The sequence below is a fragment of the Pogonomyrmex barbatus genome, unplaced genomic scaffold (assembly GCF_055798465.1).
Source record: "Pogonomyrmex barbatus isolate J1 unplaced genomic scaffold, ASM5579846v1 scaffold1, whole genome shotgun sequence".
Taxonomy (NCBI): Eukaryota; Metazoa; Arthropoda; class Insecta; order Hymenoptera; family Formicidae; genus Pogonomyrmex; species Pogonomyrmex barbatus.
This window is the reverse complement of record NW_028297098.1, coordinates 1,511,331-1,532,539: the sequence shown is the minus strand read 5'-3', so window position 1 is coordinate 1,532,539 and position 21,209 is coordinate 1,511,331. Positions and strand designations below refer to the sequence as shown.

The 21,209-nt window shown below is 39.4% G+C and overlaps 1 protein-coding gene across 11 annotated transcripts in view; it reads left to right on the top strand.

Moving 5' to 3' along the window:
• The window catches only part of Ih (hyperpolarization activated cyclic nucleotide gated potassium channel Ih), a 139,898-nt gene that overhangs the window by 19,842 nt on the left and 98,847 nt on the right, over positions 1–21,209 (top strand). For 10 of the 11 annotated variants that reach the window (XM_089078978.1, XM_089078919.1, XM_089079134.1 and 7 more), the window contains exon 3: positions 10,158–10,241. In XM_089078978.1, coding sequence (XP_088935104.1) covers positions 10,158–10,241 — 84 coding nt within the window. Of the gene's footprint in view, positions 1–10,157; positions 10,242–14,948; positions 19,240–21,209 lie in introns of those variants that run through there. The other variant, XM_089079382.1, reaches the window with a different exon arrangement.

Genomic DNA, 21,209 nt, shown 5'->3' with positions numbered 1-21,209 from the left:
CTCGAATATATTCCATTCGATAATTTTTCACACCAATATTTTTATCTTTATACGTTAATGCGGTTTAGCATAGTGCAGCGATCATATTGAAGCTCACTGATTATTATATTATTGTGTTGGTAGGGATTGGACTATTGTCGGGACTGCCGGGCGATCACCATCGCAGATCTATGAACAATAGGGTACATTGACTCTTGTCTTATTTTTTGCCTTCATATTTTATTCTTTACGCTCGAATTTTTCTTCTTCTACTTCTACTATTACTACTTTTTTATCTTTTATCTCTTAGCGGTTCATTACATATCAATTCGCCATTGTCACGACTTTGTTCGGCTCTCTCTTTCTCTCTCTCTCTCTCTCTCTCTCTCTCTCTCTCTCTATCTCTCTCTTTCCTTCTATCTTTTTCTGAAAGTAATATGTCCACTTAAATCTTAAGTCATAAGTCACGCATGCTTTGACATTTTTCGTCTTTCGTTTCTTCTGCTTATTGTCATCAATCTTTTCGACTTCACTTTCAATTTTTTTCTGCGACGTTACACGGGAAATAGTGCATCAAACTGGTAGCGTATGGATTTATGAGACGCATCTCGAGTTTTTCAATTTTGTTCCGTAATGCATGCACAGCGGAAGTAATGATCACTATTGAGCAGTAAGATGTCTTCGATCATTGTACTCTTATTTATCTTTAATAATATTACTCGTCGAGCGCGTGTGTATGTGTGTGAGTATGTGCGAAAATTGCGAAGGTAAGTTTCACAACGATTAGTGTTTGTGTGGCTTCTAGCTTTTGAAACAGTTTTCTCTGCTTATTTTATTCAAGCTACAATTCTGTGATTAAAAAGTTCAATAGTTATTGAAGATAGGCGCTTTAAGATAAATGTACCTTTGCGAGCGCAGACGATCTTTGTACTTTGAGCTCTGCCAGCTCTGAAATGCTTTGCCAACAATCGACTACTCTGGAAAAATAAGTACGCGTGACGTATGACGAAAGTAGCACGGGCAAATGAGTAATTTACGTCGGCGCGCCTTCTGAATGAAAAATTAAAGTACTTAGACAGTTGTGATGCTCTCAAGATTTATATCCGAACCTGCATTTGCATATTAATGCGGGTAAAAGCACTGTACTTAACTCGAGCCACTATTAGTGCACTCTCAGCAATGCAATATCTTTCCACGGCAAGCGATATATTTTCGCTCAATGTGAAGCATATTAATGTTAATCCTGAAGAATAATAATAGTTACAATAGTCAATAATGTCTTTCTCTAAAATTTACGAACGCTTTCGTTTCACGTTTCTTATCAATAAAAGAAACTTCGCATTTTCCGCTTTAATGTTAATGCAAAGAGCGAAGTATACGTTCGTTTTATTTCATAATGCTCATAGTCGTGATAAAAAGTTATATTTTTATCAAAAAGCTTTTACTTTCAATCTTTTAATCTAAAAACTTTTTAATATACGATATTTTTTTTTTAGAAAGAATCGGATACAGATTAATCAAAGGACACACAGACGAGACGTAAAAAGCATGTTTGTGAAAAAATTAATTAATTGTTAAAAGTTATAATAAAAAATGAAGCCTCTCTGTTAATCTCTTTTGCTGATCTCACAATCAAAAATTTTATGACTTATCTTTTAAATATTCCGCAGGCAATGAATAAAAAGCCACGTTCAGCAATACAATATTAAATAAAACCACCGCAAGTTAATAAAATATGTGTGTGAGAGAAAGAGAAAGAGAGCCCATCTTGACTTTACGGATAATATATATCATTATAACAACTGGATTACCAGTTGTTATCATGTAGTCATTTCTTACTTTCCTACTCGTTATTACCCTCCGCGACATTTCCCTCTCATCAGAGAGTTGAGAAAAATCCGTCCTATTCAGAGACGCTCGTCTTATGAACCACCTGATCATTACGCCGACCAGTATAAGAAAAAATAAATGAGTCACTTACCGCTCCTGCAATCTTTACCGTACTATTTGACTTGAGTTACTTAACTGGCGTATTCATCTCGTTTAGAATTGTGAGAATATTCCATGATTAAGTAGATCTCATTACACTTTGAAAGAAAAGCTAACGGAAATACATAAATATAATGCCATTATCATCAGATTGCAATTGTTCATTTGTTTGTTAAATTTTTAAGATCGCGTGAGCTATTGAAAAAATACAAAGATACAGCACAATTAAAAATAAAATTTTTATGAGACTTCAAATTGTTATAAATATTTAAATAAAATAATCTTTTATATTCTTTATTGCCGAATTTTGTGTATATTGTGTATAACATTTTCTACTGTATTTCTATCTTAAGGTTAATATAAAAATTATGAAAAACCTACGTATTCACAAATTATATTCACGGATTGAATTGACTTAATTAAATTTTACTAATTAAATTATATAAAAAAATAACTCCATTTATATCATTATATAATTTTTCTCTCTTTTAACATTTTATTTGTTTAAAACTCATGGATATGTTTGTTTCCATGATATTTAATGATAACCATGATATTTAAAAAATATGTTAGCTTTAAAATTTTTTATCGCGCGCAATAATATTTCTGCATGGAAATTAGGTATTCTCTTATCTCAATTCAACCGCAGTCTGTGATAACGTGGATATTATTTACAAATTCGTAAATATATCATTGAAATATGCTATATTTCAAATGTTTAGAGACATTATGTAATAACTTAGTAATATAAATTTTGTGACTATTTTCAAAAAGTTAACAAAAAAGCAGCACTTTAATTTTCTTTTCTTTCTTCATTGTAACGTACTTTTCTTTATATACGTCAATTAATGAAATGTAAGTAACACGAACAAGGAAGATATGAAATAGTGGTCTACATAGGATTCAAATGTATGCCAGAATTAAAAAATACATCCGTATGTTCATACACTTCGCAGATTCAATGCGATGCACAGCGGTTGTGCTGCCTTTGTTTATGCGGAAACGCATATAAAGCTCATCATCAATGAATTCCTTTCTGTGCGAACAGAGTGACGGCCGGAGGCAATCTGTGCATTTGTTCTCCGTTAAGGGTCGAGAACAAGGCCGACTCGACGTTACTCTTCCTATCGTACAATAACGACAATTAGTTTCGTTGCAATTTCGTCAAGTTGAAATCAGGCGCATACTCTTGATATTTTTTACAATTGCATTCGTGACTTGTGGTAAATAATATTCGACAAACGAAGCTAACTTTAATAGCGGACTAAAACATAGTGAGTATATTTGATAATTGGATCCGCAAATATTTATTTTAAACTGTTTTTATAACTTTCATCAATCATAAGATAAATATACAGTAATAGAAACAATACACATATGTAAAAAAAAAAAAAAATTATATGCACAGGATTTGATAAAATCAATAAAAAGATAAAATTGTTAGCTTACTAAGTTATTATAGTGATGTCAAATATTACAAAAATTTTCTGCTTAATTAACGCCATACATTTGCAATTATCTCGCAATTAAGATATGATAAAAACAAGTAATAAATATAAAATTTGATAATTATAATGGCACAGCTTTAAAAACTAATAAAAGAATATTTTACATCCCAATGACTTCTTTTCAAAAAAGAATTAACGAAATCATTATTATTAATGATCATTAATATTCATAATAAATGCGACAATTGACCAGGCTCCATATTGTGCGAACTGTTTTACCTAATGCTAATTCAGTGATGTTATCTCGTAAAGTGTACAGTACATTGAATTATTTTCAGTGCAACGAGCTGGAGAAGCGGAAACACTTGCGGGAAAAACACTTCTGAAAAAATTGAAAGACTTCACAATTAAACACAGTGCATAAGCAACCGAGGAAAGTGTCGCCCCATTATGGTGCATTCACATTCGAGCTACACCTATTTTGCGGCGTCAACAGATTTTCCGCGTAATGATGCTAATGCGATTTAATTGCATTGTTATGGTCGAGAGATAGAACTCGGACATACCACGGAAATCTCATAGGTGCTGATTTATACAATTAACATCATTATTCGATAAAGCAAAGCATGATGATCTCTAAACGAGTATTTGAGCTGACTTTAATTAATCGTGAATGATTTCAAAATATCTTGAGATGTCTATCATATCGAAAGACAAAATTTTTATTTCTCCATTTAAGTAAATATATAATAATCATATTTGTATTCATTAATCTTTGTTCGTATAATAAAAATATATTTTTGTGTTTTATTTTTCTTAACGAAATTTCCAATAATTATCTAATAATTATCGCGTTATATTAAATTATGACATTGTCTTAATTTCACCGCGCTATCTATCATCCGTAAAAGTAAATTGACAATTATATGCCATGATCCCCGTCGGCTCACGAAGCCTTCCTTCAAGTATCAATCTCTCATCTCAGTCACCCTTGAGTCGATTTCTCGAGTATCTTTAATCTCGTCAAATCAACCGTGCGTTAATTTACAAAAAAGCACTTGGACCGAGATATTTTCCGAGATAACAATTATCGAGCTCCGTGCCGACACAAAAGAAGACGCGAGATCGAACCCGTCCTAATTGTGGACTCACCCTTAATGTTCGAGTTGATTGTTGGCGGTGGTCGCGGCGGACAGGGTTGATAGGCAGGGAGGACAATGGAAATTGCGAGCTTGAAGCAGCGGCGGTTTAAAGACACTTCTTTTGCTCCTTTCGCCTTTAAATTGCTCGCGGTGCGCTCGACCGGCCGTGTGCACGGGATAGTCGGGATGGTCTTTTCGAGCCGCGGTATGAAAGCTCTCCCTCTCGTTCTTTCTCTCTTTCTCTTTCTCCCGAGTCGAGTACGCCGACGTGTGCACGAGTTGCGCTATTCACGCAGACAGATGCAACGTCCGGATGCAGCTGCACATGCATATTGCACATGCGACCCGACCGCTTGCCAACGGTATCCGCGATGTCGAGTCTCTCTCTCTCTCTCTCTCTCTCTCTCTCTCTCTCTCTCTCTCTCTCTCTCTCATGTTTCGACGAACGTAGAAGAGGTAACTGCGCTACACTCGTGCGTATTTAGAGCGTAGGAGCGTCGAGCGATGAAGCGCGATCAACAGAGCGCGACACACCTCCGTTGAGGATGAGAAAAGAGGTGGCACAAAATTATGACGTCGCTTGGAGTAAACGCGATCGTATCGAGAGAATTTCTCTCTGTAGTACTTAGAAACGAAGAGATGAATGAGCTGGTTTAAATAAGCGCGACGCGCTTATTGTGAATTTACGCGAGGGCATATCGTGAATTGAATTTGGGACGAGAGCGTATAATAGGAGGACGCATGAAATATATGAATTATGCACTACCGCTTTTCTCATTTGAATCTCACTCTTATAGACCTACCCTTTCTCTCATTATAATCTTCCATGTGTATTTCATCAAGTGTTTTTCGAAAAATGCAATATTTCAATCTAAAATGTATTTTCCTCGGAATGTTATACTGGCATTCATACGCGCTTTTAGTCTCTTCATGCGTGTCAACTTTTTAATTGCAAAACCGTGAAACGGCGACAAGCTGAGTTGATTGCGGGAAATTTTTACATTTTTTATTAAAAGTTTATTACTCGCACACTCTCATTGTTTATCAATTTGTATTTGCATTTGTAACGTTTTATTTTTATATAATATTTGCTTTAAACATTTTTTCTTTCCTACAAATGTTTTTATCATTTACATTGTTAGATTTTCTTTTTCGATTGTAATAGTCTTTTTTCTAAAACTCGGAACAGAAAATTTTAATAATAAAAAATTGAGTAATTATTTATTGCTGAAAACACTAATTAACACACAAAATGGCATTGTGATCAATGCGGTTTTTAATTTCGATACCCTTTCATAATATATAACATTTTCATATACATGAAATATCTAAATATGGAAAATAATGGTTAAACAGCATTCGTATATTACATTTCAATATCGCTCGCGGTAATCATAAATTAAAATTACGATTAAAATGTAATCGGTCAATGACGGATAAATTCACCGACCAATCGCCACTGTTGTTTCGCTGTAATTTTGTAGAAATAATATTAATAAATATTTATTTTAATGGTCATGATAATAAAATATATCTAACAAGAAATTTCGTTCATCGCTTATAATACAAACATCTTTATTTTAGATAATACATATAGACAATAAATAAACTTTGATAATCTCTCTGAGTAAATTTAATTTTATTCAATTTTTTATTGTAAAAATTAACTACGGAAAAAACATCAATTGCTTTGTAAAATATAGTACACAACTTCATCATTGGAGTTAACTCTTCAGATACGTAACTTATTTCATAACTGCGCGACTGCGCAGTCCATGTATGTCAACTGAATTTTATAAGGACTTTTGTAAAAAAGAGATAAAAATCTTTTAGAATGGAAATAGTATAAATGGAAAATTTAGAATGGAAATAGTATTTATTGTGAAATAAAATAAAAATAAATTTGATAGATTAATAAAATACAAGTAAAACAGATTGTATCTTTTTCTGTTTCATGCTTTGAAAATATATTGTAGTCACAGTGAGCGCATCTGAGTGGTTTAATTATCATAAAAAGTTGCAAAAATGTAACTGTAACAATTGAAGATTAATTGCACCATCGAGAGTATAATATTTGCTACATGACCAATGATGTTTAACATAATATCAATAGACATGTGTCACTTTATCGGCAGATAGCTACGTGATGCAGCATCAGCGACGCGAGCTAGATAATTCTTGATTATGTAAACGAGATATTTCCCAGCGGGAAGTAGCATTTGGATTAGTTGTCACGTTAAAGGGTTTGCGCGTTCGCAAACGGAAATGTACTATGACTTTCGTCATTTTTACCGCGATCCCCAACGGGAACGAAAGCGAGGACAACGAATGTATTCTCTGGCATCGATTCTAAAAAAAAATCTGCCCTATTTTTTTTTTTTTTTTTACCGACGTCAGGTCTTTCGCCGCTGAAAACCTGCGGCTGATTTCTTCATAAAGTAGTTTTGCACAGCTTGCAGACTGCATCATGCGACGTTATGTGGCGTAAGATATTCCGCAATGACTGCATTGCATGAACGAACACGCAAGGATCAGCGCATCTAAAAGCTTTCTACCGTCTTATATATATTCCAATGTGTACCTCTATATTTATATATATTTCCCTTTATTCAATTTATTATTTCTTTAGAACACTTAAACCATCACAAATAATAATAAAAAGCAAACTTACGAAAGACATTTACAAAACAAATTTATATGTATAAAATAAAAAAAAAGAGTAATAATCGTTACAACCACAATCAATAAACTAGACCTTCAAATAGATTCGTTAAAAATTTTCTAAAAAGTTTCGTACAAACTTTTGCTGTAACGTAGAAATGATTCTCGAGAAACGCGAATTCTTCCTATAATGAATACACAGCGCCGAAAGTCTTATGCGGTTTTCAACTATTTTGCACACCGAGCAACGCGTATATATTTTTGCCGGAGCGAATAACAAAACGAAAGAGAGAAAGAGAGCGAGGGAAAGTTAGGAGAGTAGAAAATTTTGTCGCGAATATCTTCCCAAGTCGGCCGAGACGCGCATACGGCTTGCGGTAGCTGCAGACGACATTTCGCAAGTGGTAAGGTCGTTCGATAACACCTTCTTTTCGCGAGCTTTCAGTTAAAAGATAAGAATCTCGAATTCGAGGCCAGACGAGCATACGAGTCCTCGAGGCGTCCTTTGGCCATCGGCAAATTTCGAAAGGGCGCTCGACCTCGCGCGGCGAGGGGCTCGCGGGGGAGAGAATGGAGAGGCTGTGGTATCAGAGATAGGGAGTCGGCGCGGGGAGTCGGCGGGGAGTCAATCCCGTTCCCCTTTTCTTCGAGTACATGCACACGAACGGATGTGGATGAATTGTGGGGCCGTACCACGGCCGACAAAGGACACGACATATTTCAAATCTATCACGCGTATTGTAAGCGGACGTATTCTTTTTTCTTTTTTTTTTTTTTTTCCCCTTTACTTTTCTTTCTTCTCCCTCCAATATGGCCGCGTCTCTTCTTCGCACACAACCGACTGAAAGGAAATCGAGGGAGTGCTCGATACGTTGCGGAAGGTCAAGCGCCCTCCGCACCAGACAATGACAAGCACTTTGGGTTTCACGTACAGGCATGTCGAGCACGTGTATAGGGTAGGCGCGGAGGGACGGCAAGGGCGGAGGGGAAGGCCTCGGGGATGGGTATACCGTGTGTTTCGCGCGGTGCCATATCACCGATGTATCCTGTAGGTCACACCGGCGTTTGGTATCGACCGACCGCGTGTACGTTACCTGCCAGCGTTGCCACCGACGGCCGAAATATTGCAGCGATCGAGAGCCGTACGGAATCTTGGCCGTGATACCTTTCTTGACGCGGATACGTGGGCGGATCTTTCACGAGTGACATTTAGATACGTTGCGAGATGCAGGAGGAGACTTTTACTCGCGTGACTTGACAATTCCGTGACGCGACTTGACTGGCGCTGCCGGCAGACAGTGAGTCTCCGTTTCCGAAACCTCGCGTGCGAATTCGTTAAATACGACACTCGACGGCCGGAAGAATAATCCCCGAGAGCAAAAGAATTTCCAGTCGACATTGGTCTAATTTAAATCAGAGCGCACGGGTACGATCGTCCCGATTTTACGAATAGAATTCAAGTTATTGGACAATTTGTGTTACAGCCAATTACAGACGTTGGGGAAACTGGCTTAATATAAGATCTACTATTTCTTTTGAGTTCTTTTTCTATTCTTTCGAAATAATGTGGAATATTCCGTTAGTTACAAGTATCATATTTCGAGTTTTGAAAAATTCACTCGCCGTATCGAACGTCGCAACGTCGAAAAATTTTCTCGCACGTGTGTCTTTGTGAATCGCGGCGCGACGCAAACGTTCGATAAAAACCAAGATCGGGAGTCGCGATTTTATTTTTGTTGCACAGAGAATGGTCTTTAAAAACGATATGAATCATTCGATGGTGTGCGTGCGTTCGTGTGCCTGTGTTGGCGACTACATGTTTAAAAGATGTTACGTCACTATGATCTCTTCTGCAGCCGCTTCTACAGTCGGGCGAGAATAACGAATTTAATTTCACTGCCAGCCAATCTATTTTATCTTCGCCATTTGTTTAGAGTACACGTGCTTCACAGTGCGCGATTCTGCTGAATGAAGCTTATGCAATCTGATCGCAACGCGCCGAACGTATGCTAATCGACGCTGCACTTTCGGTAGAAATGCGTATTTCTGCCGGAAGGACTCGCGAGAGTGGTTCCTCCTTTAAAGATTTCTCGACTTAAAATCCCCTTCTTAATAAAATCCTAGGTAGAGGCGAGGTCTCTTTAATTAATTAGAAATCCTTTATTGATCAAACAACCAGTGTCGAACACTGACTTATCTTTTACCTATTAACCTGATTAATTAAAAAAAAAAAAAAAAAAAAAAAAACTCGATCATCAAGATACTTAATGCGAAAAATAGCGGTGTCTAATTGACCTCATTGTGAAAAGATCGATTCGAAATATGCTAGATTGGAATCACCAGATGAAGTATCTTCCACACGTAGAAGACTTTCGGCACAAAAATCGGATAATATATGCTTTAAAAAAAAGAACGCAGTTATACGTGTTCCATTTCTTCTCGCGTTTCACTTCGAACGATTTATTTGCTCGCACGTCGCGATTCTGATCTCCTAAGGACGCAAATCCACTCGCTGGCTGATGAATTTATTTAAATACGTCTGTATTTTTTGCATACATACATCTATCTATCTTCTGTTACTATCTCCTCTCTCTCTCTTTTTCTCTCTGTTTCTTTCTCTCTCACGCTCCGATTTGTTTCCTGTTTATAATGCATGGATTCACAATATTCTAAAAGTCGCATACTTATATTACGGAGTACAACATTGAAGTTTCATTACCGGCTGAAATATTTATTCGAGCATATGCTTATTTCGATGTTGCACTCTCGTTCCGAACAGTATAACGCCATCATTTGTCGTTAGAGTCGCAACTAGGAAGAGTAAGAGATCCGCGACAGCCGAGAGATCCCCACGAAATCCCCACGAATATGTATAATTATATGCACTGCGAATGAAAATAATTCTAATATTCCTGTCTGTTTTTTTTTCTCCCTACAGCTGCCACGGAATCGAGAACCGGCATGCCGCAAAGCACGAGAAACGCCCGTCGCAGAAGCTCGAGTCGTCCTGGCCGTTTTCCTTGTAAGTCCATTTTCAACTTTGCCTGATTGCGAAGCTATATCGTATCCTTCGGGAGCTCTCAATCGGTTCCACTCTAGAAATACGTAGAAACGAATGTGCTGTTCTACGCTACTTTCGTTTCGCCGATTCGGTTGGTCCAGCATAACCCGTTTTGTTCGATATATATATATATTTTGTCGATACATCGCTTGCTTTGTTAATTCGAAAAAATATCGATTTTTCTTAGTTTCCTTTCGATTTCCCGATGGGTTTGCTTAAACGATGTTATTGAAAATTGAAATAATTGAAATTGTTAATTGTTACGAAATAACTCAACTCTACGATAACGTTAACAATTCGTTTGATCATTAAAGGAATGCAAATACTCACATTTGCTAACTATTATAAAATAATATTAAGAATAATAACTCTTAATTTCACCATTTATGGAATACATTGTTGAAGTTTTAATTGACTCTCTTACTGAATATAATTTATCAAATAGAGTGTTTGATTGCAATACGTATTTGTATATACAGATGTAAGATATATATTTTACTACACATACTTTAAAAGAAAATTATATTTACTAAATATTTTAACTAATTTATATTTAACTAATTTATATTTAACTAATTTATATTAAATTTTTTTGAATGATACCTCGATCGATTTTGAATTAAAAATTCGCTCACTAAATTATAACGCAATTTGTAAATATTTTGATAGGAATCTTTGGATCTTTTGAAGACGATAGTAAACTTTCTCCTCTAATTTAAATACCCAAATCAACAAAGTATTCAGCCGTGTGGGATTGACGTCATTGTTACTGGGGGGGGGAGGGACGGGGATCTCATTATCTTAATAGGTGAAAAGAGCAAGCGCTTAGGAATTGATCCAGACCGTCAAAGTTACCGAAAATTATGACTTGATATCCGCCTTACACAACTTTATGTTGGCGCCATTTTTACGATCAATAATCTCCCGCCTTTCGTTGCGGCTAGATGGCATGTTCTGCCCGGGCATGCTCTTGCTCTAAAACTTGTTACATTCACCGTGCGATAGCGCCACGTCGAGCTTAGTAAACTTGAGCAAGCGAATTTATGAACTTTTCATTTAACACGTTTTTTCTTTAATTTAATATTACAAGTCAAACAACAATAATTGAAGCGAGCGATTCCGTAGCGGCGCCTTTTCTACGCTCCACAACGGAATGTATATCGAGAAATAAATAGAACGAAATTAAATATACGTACGGTAGAATCGGAACACGATGAAACAGATAGCACATAATAAATCAAATGAAATATATGAATTCGTTCGAAAAATCTATGCACGGAATTTTCATTAAATCTGCAATGTTCAAGCAATTTTTTTTTTTTGAGACAAAGATAAAAAGATGACCAAACGACCGCGGAGTGACATATGTTGCAATATGACGTATCTACGTAACTGCGCAATAAACGTTGATATACATAAGCGGTAGATTGCCATCGAGTAAGTTTTGAATAAATTTTCACTCGGCGAGATAATTTCCATCTCGATAACCGATATTTCGCGATGTTGTATCGTCGTAATAAATTATTGCACGTCGCTCACAGAACTCGGAAGGAATGCACGTACATGTTACACACAGCGATGGACATCCGCTCTTTCTCTTGCGTGCAGCACGCATAATTGTGCGAGAGGAGTCGTAATACGAATACCGTGTATCTCTGAAAGATTTAAAAATACCACAGCCCGCATTTATCACAATCGCACGAATTACCAAATATAAAGAAATTAATTAACTACCGTCCGAGATCGCATTAGTTAATCGATTTCCAATTCAACGGAGCAACAGTGATTAACGTTAGAACTCGTAACGCAGTATACTGCATATTTTCAAATATTTTTATTTATCTCGCAATATCCAGACTTTTAAATGTTTTAAATATTCATTAATATTTAATCATGTCTGACTATCGTTTCATCTTTTCCGGAATTTAATATAAGAAAAAATCCTGCTACTATACACGTCTCATAAAATAACAATCTGTTCTACAAGAGGATATTATCTCCAAAAGAGATTTTCGATAATCCAAAAATAATTTAAAAGCAATTAATAGACATATTTGCGGTTTTATAGGAAAGATATTTCTGCAACATCCATTTCGGCGGCGGGCTTTATTTTATGCAAACAATTAAAGGCACGAGTCGCGGATAATAGATATTGCATTTTATTGCGACGTAATATGGTGGTCGGGAGTGAGAGATAAAATAAAAAGCGGACCGAACGTCCGTTCGGTCCACACGCGGTCGCGTGTGGGTGGCTGCGTTACGACGATTCGCGTAATTATTTTATTTAGCGCCGAGCTCGCTCGTTCGCTCGCTCGCTCGCTCGAACACTCTCCTACGAACGTCACACTTTTGTTCGTCCCAACGTTCCGCAGCTCCCTTCGGTGTCCCTTTAATTTCATGTTTTACACGTCGTTGCATATGCATGAGTAATTAACGACGAACGATCGCGACGCGCGTCACGATTAAATTGTGTTTTGTTTGAACCACCTGCCCCTCTTCCTCCCCTTCCTACATCTCTCTCTCCCTCTCTCTCTCTCTCTCTCTCTCTCTCCCCCTCTCCCCTTCCCCCTGCCCTTCCCGTCATCGTGTTTAATTACATGTGCTTTTGGAGCATGGCCGATAATGTCCGTTGGCCGTGTCGGCGCAAGTAAGAAGTAAGTCAAGGATCAATCCGCGCGCCGGCTGGACGAATTTTGGTAATTCTCGAGGGTAGTTATCGTGGGCGCGTCCGACCTTAACACTGATTGGTCGATACCCTGAAATAGCCACGGGAGAATCTGATAACGCGGCCCGACATACAGGGTGTCTCGGGATTTCCTAATCAGCCCGGAAATTAATTCTCGACACAAATGTTAAGATGCCGGCAATTCAAAATTTCAAGGGATCGAGAATGGAGGGGCAAACTTTATTTTCCGAGATGTAATTACATAACAAAACTTCTTGTTCTCGTAATTATATTTTGCCTCGTTAGAATTTTAATCCGAGATTAATTATCTGGATATCTAGAGATATTGAAAAGTTATAATAAATAATGGTCGCGCTCAAAAGTTTCTTCAGAAAGATTTATCAAGGCATCTGTTAGAGATAAAATCTTACTTTGGACATGCGTCAAAAATTCTAAAAATTCTTTAGAAAAATATATAAATGTGATCATCTTGTGTGTTTTATCCATTTTATACAACCAACCATTTTCATGCGTCAACTTAAAATTCAGACGCAAAAGCGAAATCGGCTTGTATTATTCCAACACGACCGGTGCGGTAAAAGAACTCTGGTTTATTTAAGGATCATTCATCAGTCGTCGAGAGATAAATATTTCACATTGTTCCTCGATTTCATCCGTTAGGAACCGGATACTGACGTCATCGAATGTTTAGTCGATCGAGTTTACTCGCAGAACAAATTCACAATTGCGAGCCGAAGCATATGAGCTACCTGAAACATTTCGTGTATTTGAAACACGTGAACAGCGTAAAATATTTAATCGAGACTTTTTTGTGCTATTTCGTGCTTTTTTTTGTGCTTTCTTTGTAAATAATATTAAAATCACACAGATAATTGATTCGAGTATCTAAATCAAAATTGTGTTATTTTTACCGGAGTGAAGTATTTAGATGACGCATTCAGAACTTGGAGTTACACAAGAAATCATGACTGCAAAAACTTGCATATGTGATTTTTCAACCTTTTAGAGAGACCTTCGAAAACAAAGCTGTGCAATAAACTAGCAAGAAAATCGATATATAGATAGATATATCGGAGTTATATTTGTATAACTAGTAATAATTAGGAATAAGTTACTTTCACACGAATTGATAATTTTATATTAAAATTGTATAAATATGTTCTTCGCACGCAAATGAATGCGTCGCGTGATAAATGTTTTCATTTTCGACACAGACAATAGTAAAAAATATAATTACAAAATGAATAGTTGCCCAATTAAAATTAAGTTAATTTAAATAAATTCATTAACGATATATTAATTGAAAGAGATTAATATCGCGAAAATTGAAATATGTTGATAAGAAAGTTAATAGTGCAATATCGTTTCTAATTAATAAATATATTTTTAAGTAGACATAAAAATGGCCAAGTATAATATTTCCATAAAAATATTGTAAACAAAATCAAGATAATATTTAAATATTTATGCCGCGTTCTACTATTTGCATTTCATCATACAAAATCGATTTGAGATACATGCTGCGCACAAAATACGGACTAAGTAAGAACAGTTTCGCATGTTAGCAACATCAAACGGTATACAAAACATCGCGCGATGGAGAAATGTATATGTATATAAGAAGTAGAAGCTTTTTTCGTGCGATCAAAGATCAATCGACCTCGCACGAGAGAAATGTTGCTTCCGACAATCCGCGCGAAATCGACTTAATGCGTAATCGTGCGGGGGGTAGATCTCCAAGACGGCAGGAATGAAGATGACGCCATCGACGTCGAACGGCAGCCTCCTTTCGATTCCTCCCGGTGACGGTGGCCCGTCCGCCGTCGTTTTATTTTCGCGACGACCATTCTTCCTCTTTTTGTGTTCCGGAAGGGCTATATATAAAGATCGCAGCGGGAACCGTAGAGTTGGCTGGGGTGCGCGCAACCGGGGGTTGGCGGCAGCAAGCGGCGAGCGCGGCGAGGGTTGAACGGGGACGGAGTATGCGCGCTGGCGTGGCCATTCGATAACGAAAGGAGGTGCGGAGGAGAGCGACGAGCTCTCGACGAGCGCGTGTATACTTTTGTGTATACATCAGGGAATTCGTCATAGGTTAGCGGGAGATAAACGCGCGTTTGGTAGACAGGAGGACGTCCCTCTGTTCATGGAGGAGACCGCGGATATGTGAGGACGAGAGATTCTCATTCGTCAACCTAGAGAAGGCCGTTCGGGAGTGATCAATTCGTGCAACATGAACGCGTTTCTCTGTGAGCACGGTCTGCAAATCGGTGTGAGCACTGTCAGCTGACGAGAAAGCCGTAAGAATCTGGCAAGCGAGAGAGGCTTGTTGTATGGTCCGCAGAAAGGATCGCGAGAGCCTTAGTATCCGTTCTCCAGGGGATTGCGAGGGTCCCGAGCTTTGATCGTCCATTGAAAAAGGATCGCGAGAGTTTCAAGGGTATACGGCTTACCGCATCTAAAAGAAGTTTCCGAAGATGAAGTTTCCCAGAAATGAATTCAGCGATGAAAGAACCGCATTCTAGGGTTCTGCCAGAAATTTTATCGGAAAGATAGCACGCAGATTGAACAATGATACAAGGTACGAGAGTAGACAGCAGATGTTGAATGTATCGGGAAATAAATGTGAAGGTTTATTTCCTCACGTTTCATTAGCCAAGATTCAGAACAGATGATATCATTCGTAAAATGAGAATAATGATTTCGTTAATTCACACATTGGACGCTGCATCCAAACAGGACTCACATAGAGAGTGAAGAATAATGCATGACACGACGAGCAAGATGATACAGATGAACAACAGTATTCTCTACTGATCCTGCGTGGTATCTTCCGTAACACGAGATGGAGGACTCGTGAGAGGTGCGGCGAGATCGGATTTCGCCATTCGATCGCCCGGCCATTCGTGATTCGGTCAAGGAGAACCACGGCGTCGACGTCGGCGTTCCTGAGGTCGGACGCGTCGGATGCGCCATCGATCCGGAAGAGGAGGCTGACCGATCGTCGGTACCGACAGACTGGCGGTCCCCCGGAACACCAGGCGTAGGGTGTTCAATCGATTCGGAGGGAGCACGACCTTCGGGTTCACGTGCACTACCGACGGACCGACCGACCGACCGAAAGATACGATACGAACGCCTGACGCGTGAGGGATTCGCGGCTCAGGGAAAATCCGAGACCGGGAAAAGCCCGACTGGCGAAGGAAGCGGAGATTGGTCGTCCTTGATCCCCGCGCGATGCCCGAGGATACATTTATTTCCGGCCGTCCGAGAATAATCTCGATTTACTCGCTCCATTCCGCCACGGGTCGTGGTACCATCCTATAGAACACGAGTGCCCGAGGGGATACCCATAATCGCAAAGGGCCTAGCTATCTATATGCCATTAGCGACTGGCACCACCGAGTGCACACAGCACACTTGGAGAACGCCGTTCGACGCCGGCAATGGCGGCTCGATACCGGCAGTCAATGACGCTCGCGTTCTAATTTTACCGCGATGTAACATTGCGCGCCGATGGCGATCGCACGGAAGAGGACTCGCTTTTTGCTCGATTCGTCGCGACTCGTGGACGGCGAGCCGGCCAATCGATACATCGCCCGAGAACGTAGAAAATTCCGCTTTCCGAAACGCGCCGCGACGGCGACGGCGACGACTCCTCGACGTAATAAGGACAGTTCACGCTCGCACGAGGCGCACATACGGCAACCGGGTATATCGCATATAGATACTAACGCTATCGCCCGCAAACGGAATCCTTTGCTCACCCTGTTCTAGATCGAGCTTCTTGATTTTATGCTAATCGGGCCGGGCGGATTGCGCGCGAGCGATAAAGCGAGCCTCGATCGATTCGCGGACTTTTTCTACGGAAAGGAGTTTTGTATTCAGAGCGAGAACGCGCGTCAATAGAGCTAGAAAAAGGCGTGACGTGCGCGACCGAGTTTAACGCACGCAACTGTAAAGCATATTAGCATCGACAGCTATCGCGAGAATTGTTGGAGGTCGTACGAAATTGTTATCGTTTCTTATCATTATTACGATTTATTACGATTTTCAGTTTGTCATTTGGAGACGCCTCGTTCGCCTTTCCCTTGTTATCAGAATTTAATAAAAGACAGTAACTCCGAAGAAAATTGGAAAATTTGACAGCGATATGATCGGCTAAGGACATCCGGGGAGGTAATATCGATAATCGTTCATCTCTAGAGTTGTGATAAAGATTAATAAAACCAAGAGGGACATACATGCGCCTTATCCAAGGACGAGCATCTAACGGGAGAAAGTCTGAGAGGCCATACGATCAATTGAGAATATCACGGAATTCGATAATGGTGTCGGTAGCCGTTTATTTTTACAATTCTAGGTGAGAGGAATAAAATCGTGAACGATAGAAAGGTCGCCGCTAAAAACAATAAAAAAATAGATAGACGAAGAAAGATACAACGAAATTCACTCTCGAGGAAGAGATTCGAACGGATCGGTCCAGAAGGCGAGAGGGTTCCTCCGAGATATATCTCGCGCGAAAGCACAAGCGGCTTTTATCCGCGCCGTGTTCGCCGAATCTTTCGACAAGCTCGACGAGAGAGAATACGAAGTACAAGTACGGCTCTCGTATTCGATGCGCATGTCCAGTGCCTTGACTACCGGGACGCCTATACCTTCAACGGCGTCGCGAAGCACTCGGGAAAGCGACACACATATCAAAGTTTTGCCGCGTATTCGCGATAAAGTCGCGCTTCGTCCATCGGCGTGATATCGTCGCGCGAGATCGGCGAGTCGCAGTCGAGCGTAAAGCCGGCACGAAAGTAAGAGAGAACAAGTACTGAGCAGTACGCGAGGAAAGGAGAGAAGAGGATCTCTTCTCGCGAGAACGAAGATTTCGCGCGCGAACTGAACGTCGGAGGTGAAGGAGAAACGCGGAGACTCAAAGAGGCAAAAAGAGATAGAGAGAAAGGAAAGAGAGAGAGAGAGAGAGAGAGAGAGAGAGAGAGAGAGAGAGAAAGAGACCGGTCGTTTTTATTATTATATAATCGAAAAATCGGCTGTGCTGCTATTTAAATCAGAGCTTAACGCATGCGTGAAAACGCGCGAGCGCGCGCTTCGTCGGATTTTTTATTACCGCTCGAATTCGGCTGTGCTGTTAATTAATCAGAGCTTAATATACTTATCATGTTACCGCGTAGTGTTCGTTCATAAGCATCGTCCGCTGCGGGGACTTCAGCTGGAAGGGGGGGGAAAAAAGATAGAAAGCAGAGAGCGACTTTTTCGATATTTTTGCTACGTCCACTACTTTCTGATCGCTTGTTTACGACGACCGCTCGTCGCGAAACCGAGGAGACCGAATCATTTCCGTCTCTGCGTGATCAAGCTGCAATTAGCAAATCTCCCTCCCGCCCCCCCTCCCCCCGTCCAATTCCACCGACTGCCACCGTGGTGCCGAGTCGGCCGAAGGACCGACATCGACTTTTGGAAGTTTTCGTCCAACATAAATCGTTCGAGCAACGAAACTCGCGTCCCTGTCACGCCTGCGATCGACCGCCTGTTTGTTTCCGGACTCGGCGATGGAGAGTGCGCCGCCGGAGGGAAAACAACCCTAAATCTCGCCCCTCTAAATCGGGGAGGTCCCGACGCCAAAGTCGGGACGGTGGGTCAGCACGGTGCTCCTGTTTCTCCGCCGCTTGCATGTGCGTGCGTGTCCCGAATACATAATTTCGAACGTGCCGAAACCATCTATCTACCGGAGTGGCGACAGCAGCAGCAGCAGCAGCGGCTCACAGAAAAAAACGATAGTATGACGTAACAGGAAAGGCTCAATGTTTCTTCGGCGATCGAAATCCTCACGATCGTCGCAGTCGTCATTCAACGCTCAACGTTTACTCTCGATAGTACAACGCTGTACTATATGCGCAGCTCACAGAGACAATTCGATCATGTCGTTCCGTAATATTCTGCGAAGGTGCATCGAGAAGACGCGCCGCATGATCGTTCACGCGCTCAAGAGATGAATCGCCGCCGTGTGGATCATAATCGCGAATCGTCGCGAACGCGGATTATCGGCGCGCCCGTCAAAGGATGTCGGAGCTGATTCATCGCTTCGGTACCTCGGGCACGGGTTGATCGAAAAGGGGGATTTCGGAGAAACTGGAGTCGAAGGCAATCGAGGGCGGACTTCTGCGCGGCCATGACCAAGTACGGCTTCGCCAGGCTGGCTCTATGGCGACCGAGACGCTCCATGACCTCGCAACCGTCGAACAACCAGGAAAACAATCCTCTAATGTATGCCATCATCGTACTTTGCACTTCAATATGTATAAAGGGTGTCGGAGGTCGCACGCTTTTCGCTTCGATCATATTAAAAAAAATCTTGGAATTTTACTCATTAAAGATAAATCAACAAGAAAAATCACAAAAATTTGAAAATTTACAAAATTTCAGAATTTCATTTCATTTTGTAATGCACAGTAGAGATTCGCACAGATAATGAAACTTATTCCTCAATTATTTATCGTTATACATAATTTTTTAATTTAATCTTTATATGTAACTTTTATTAAATTTTTTTTAATTTACCATAATTCAAAATCCGATAATTAAAATATGTAGAATTTTGTAAATATATAAAATATTTATTTTCTTAAAATTAAAAGTGCTACAAAATTTTGGAAAGGTGTCTTCAAACTTGTAAGAAAAAAAAAAAATGTTTAGCAGCGTGAGAAAGCGCACGATTTTCGGTGTATCCTGTATATGTATTCATGCGAATAAAACAATGTTATTGCTGACACGCTGTGTGTGTGTGTGTGTGTGTGCTTTGGATGTTGCCAATTGGTGGACTCACTCGAAGACGATCGATTTTAGTTTCTCGAACAAGAGAAACTAAATGAGAATACGCGCCGAGTTGGTACCCTAAGGCTCTTCACGGCCTTTATTAGTTTGTATTAGTTGTATTTAATAAATGTATCGATGTGTACACACCCACCACACGTATGTACCTCCCTCTCTTACGCTTCATTTGGCTTGCTCACAGGTTGACCCACGCCACTGTCATCACCTTTTTTGTTTTCGCCGTGCGCATTTCTTTAGCACATTTTTATCCGTCCTGCCAATCAGCGCTTCGTGTTCCTGGCTTTATATGTGCTCGACGTTGGAAAAAGGCGGGCTCGAAAGCTCGTGCGAGAGTACGAAGAAAGAAGATACATGTATATATTAATACATATGTGCGAAGTTTACGTTAAATAATTTATCGTAATATTTAAGGATCTCTCTCTCTCTTGGTAGTATTTGGCAGAAAACGAGCCACTAAGAATTTATCGGAAGCAACCTGTTTTCTTTCGCAAAAGAATAGAAGCCAATCCACACAGAATGAAATTATTATTAACCTCAATTTCGTTTTCCTTTGCGTTGTTCATGGCCAGTTTCATCAGTATCGGCTAACTTCCGTAATTTAATAATCGTAATTTAACTTATCGCTTGTATTCTCCTATTTACTTCGACTTTTAGAAGGAGAGAAACAATCAATGAAACTGAGGTCAGATTTAAATCGTCAACGACAAACTCAACTTTTATCTAATAATAGAACTCTTACAGTTACGATGTTCATAAAATTAAATAAATCAAATTAAATTATATACAATATTATTATCATGTATTATTTATAGTATATAGGAAATTTTCTTTTTATATAAAATAAAAAGATACTACAACCCGATTATGCGGATAATGAATAGATTTATATTCAAAGCTGATTAATAAAAAATACAAGTAAACTGGCTATGTTTATGTATCGCGTTTATCGCACGCGTTTTCTTAGAGCAATAATAAACAACGTGATAAAACGACGCGATAAATCGTGGCAGGATTTACGGGAGCTTGCAGAATTTTAACGGCTTTATTTATAGCTTTGACAAATGAACGAAAGTACATGCAATCCGATTGCCAGAAATTCACATCGATTACGTGGCTCGCGGACATTCGTTTTACATTGGGATAAATATTGCTCCCTGTTACGATACCTGATTAGTAATTTGTAGCGGTAATAGTGCAGGTGCAATCAATTTTATTCGCTATTCTTGTATCGACTCGGCCGAGGATGCAAAGTCAAGTATGACGAACATCGTCACGGGATATCGGAAATAATTCGAATTATAAATCGCATCGGTAATAAATGCAGAGGGATATTAATATCTTAAATTCTGTACGATAGTTCACAAATGTTAATTAAAAAATATTATTTACATCAGAAATTCTTG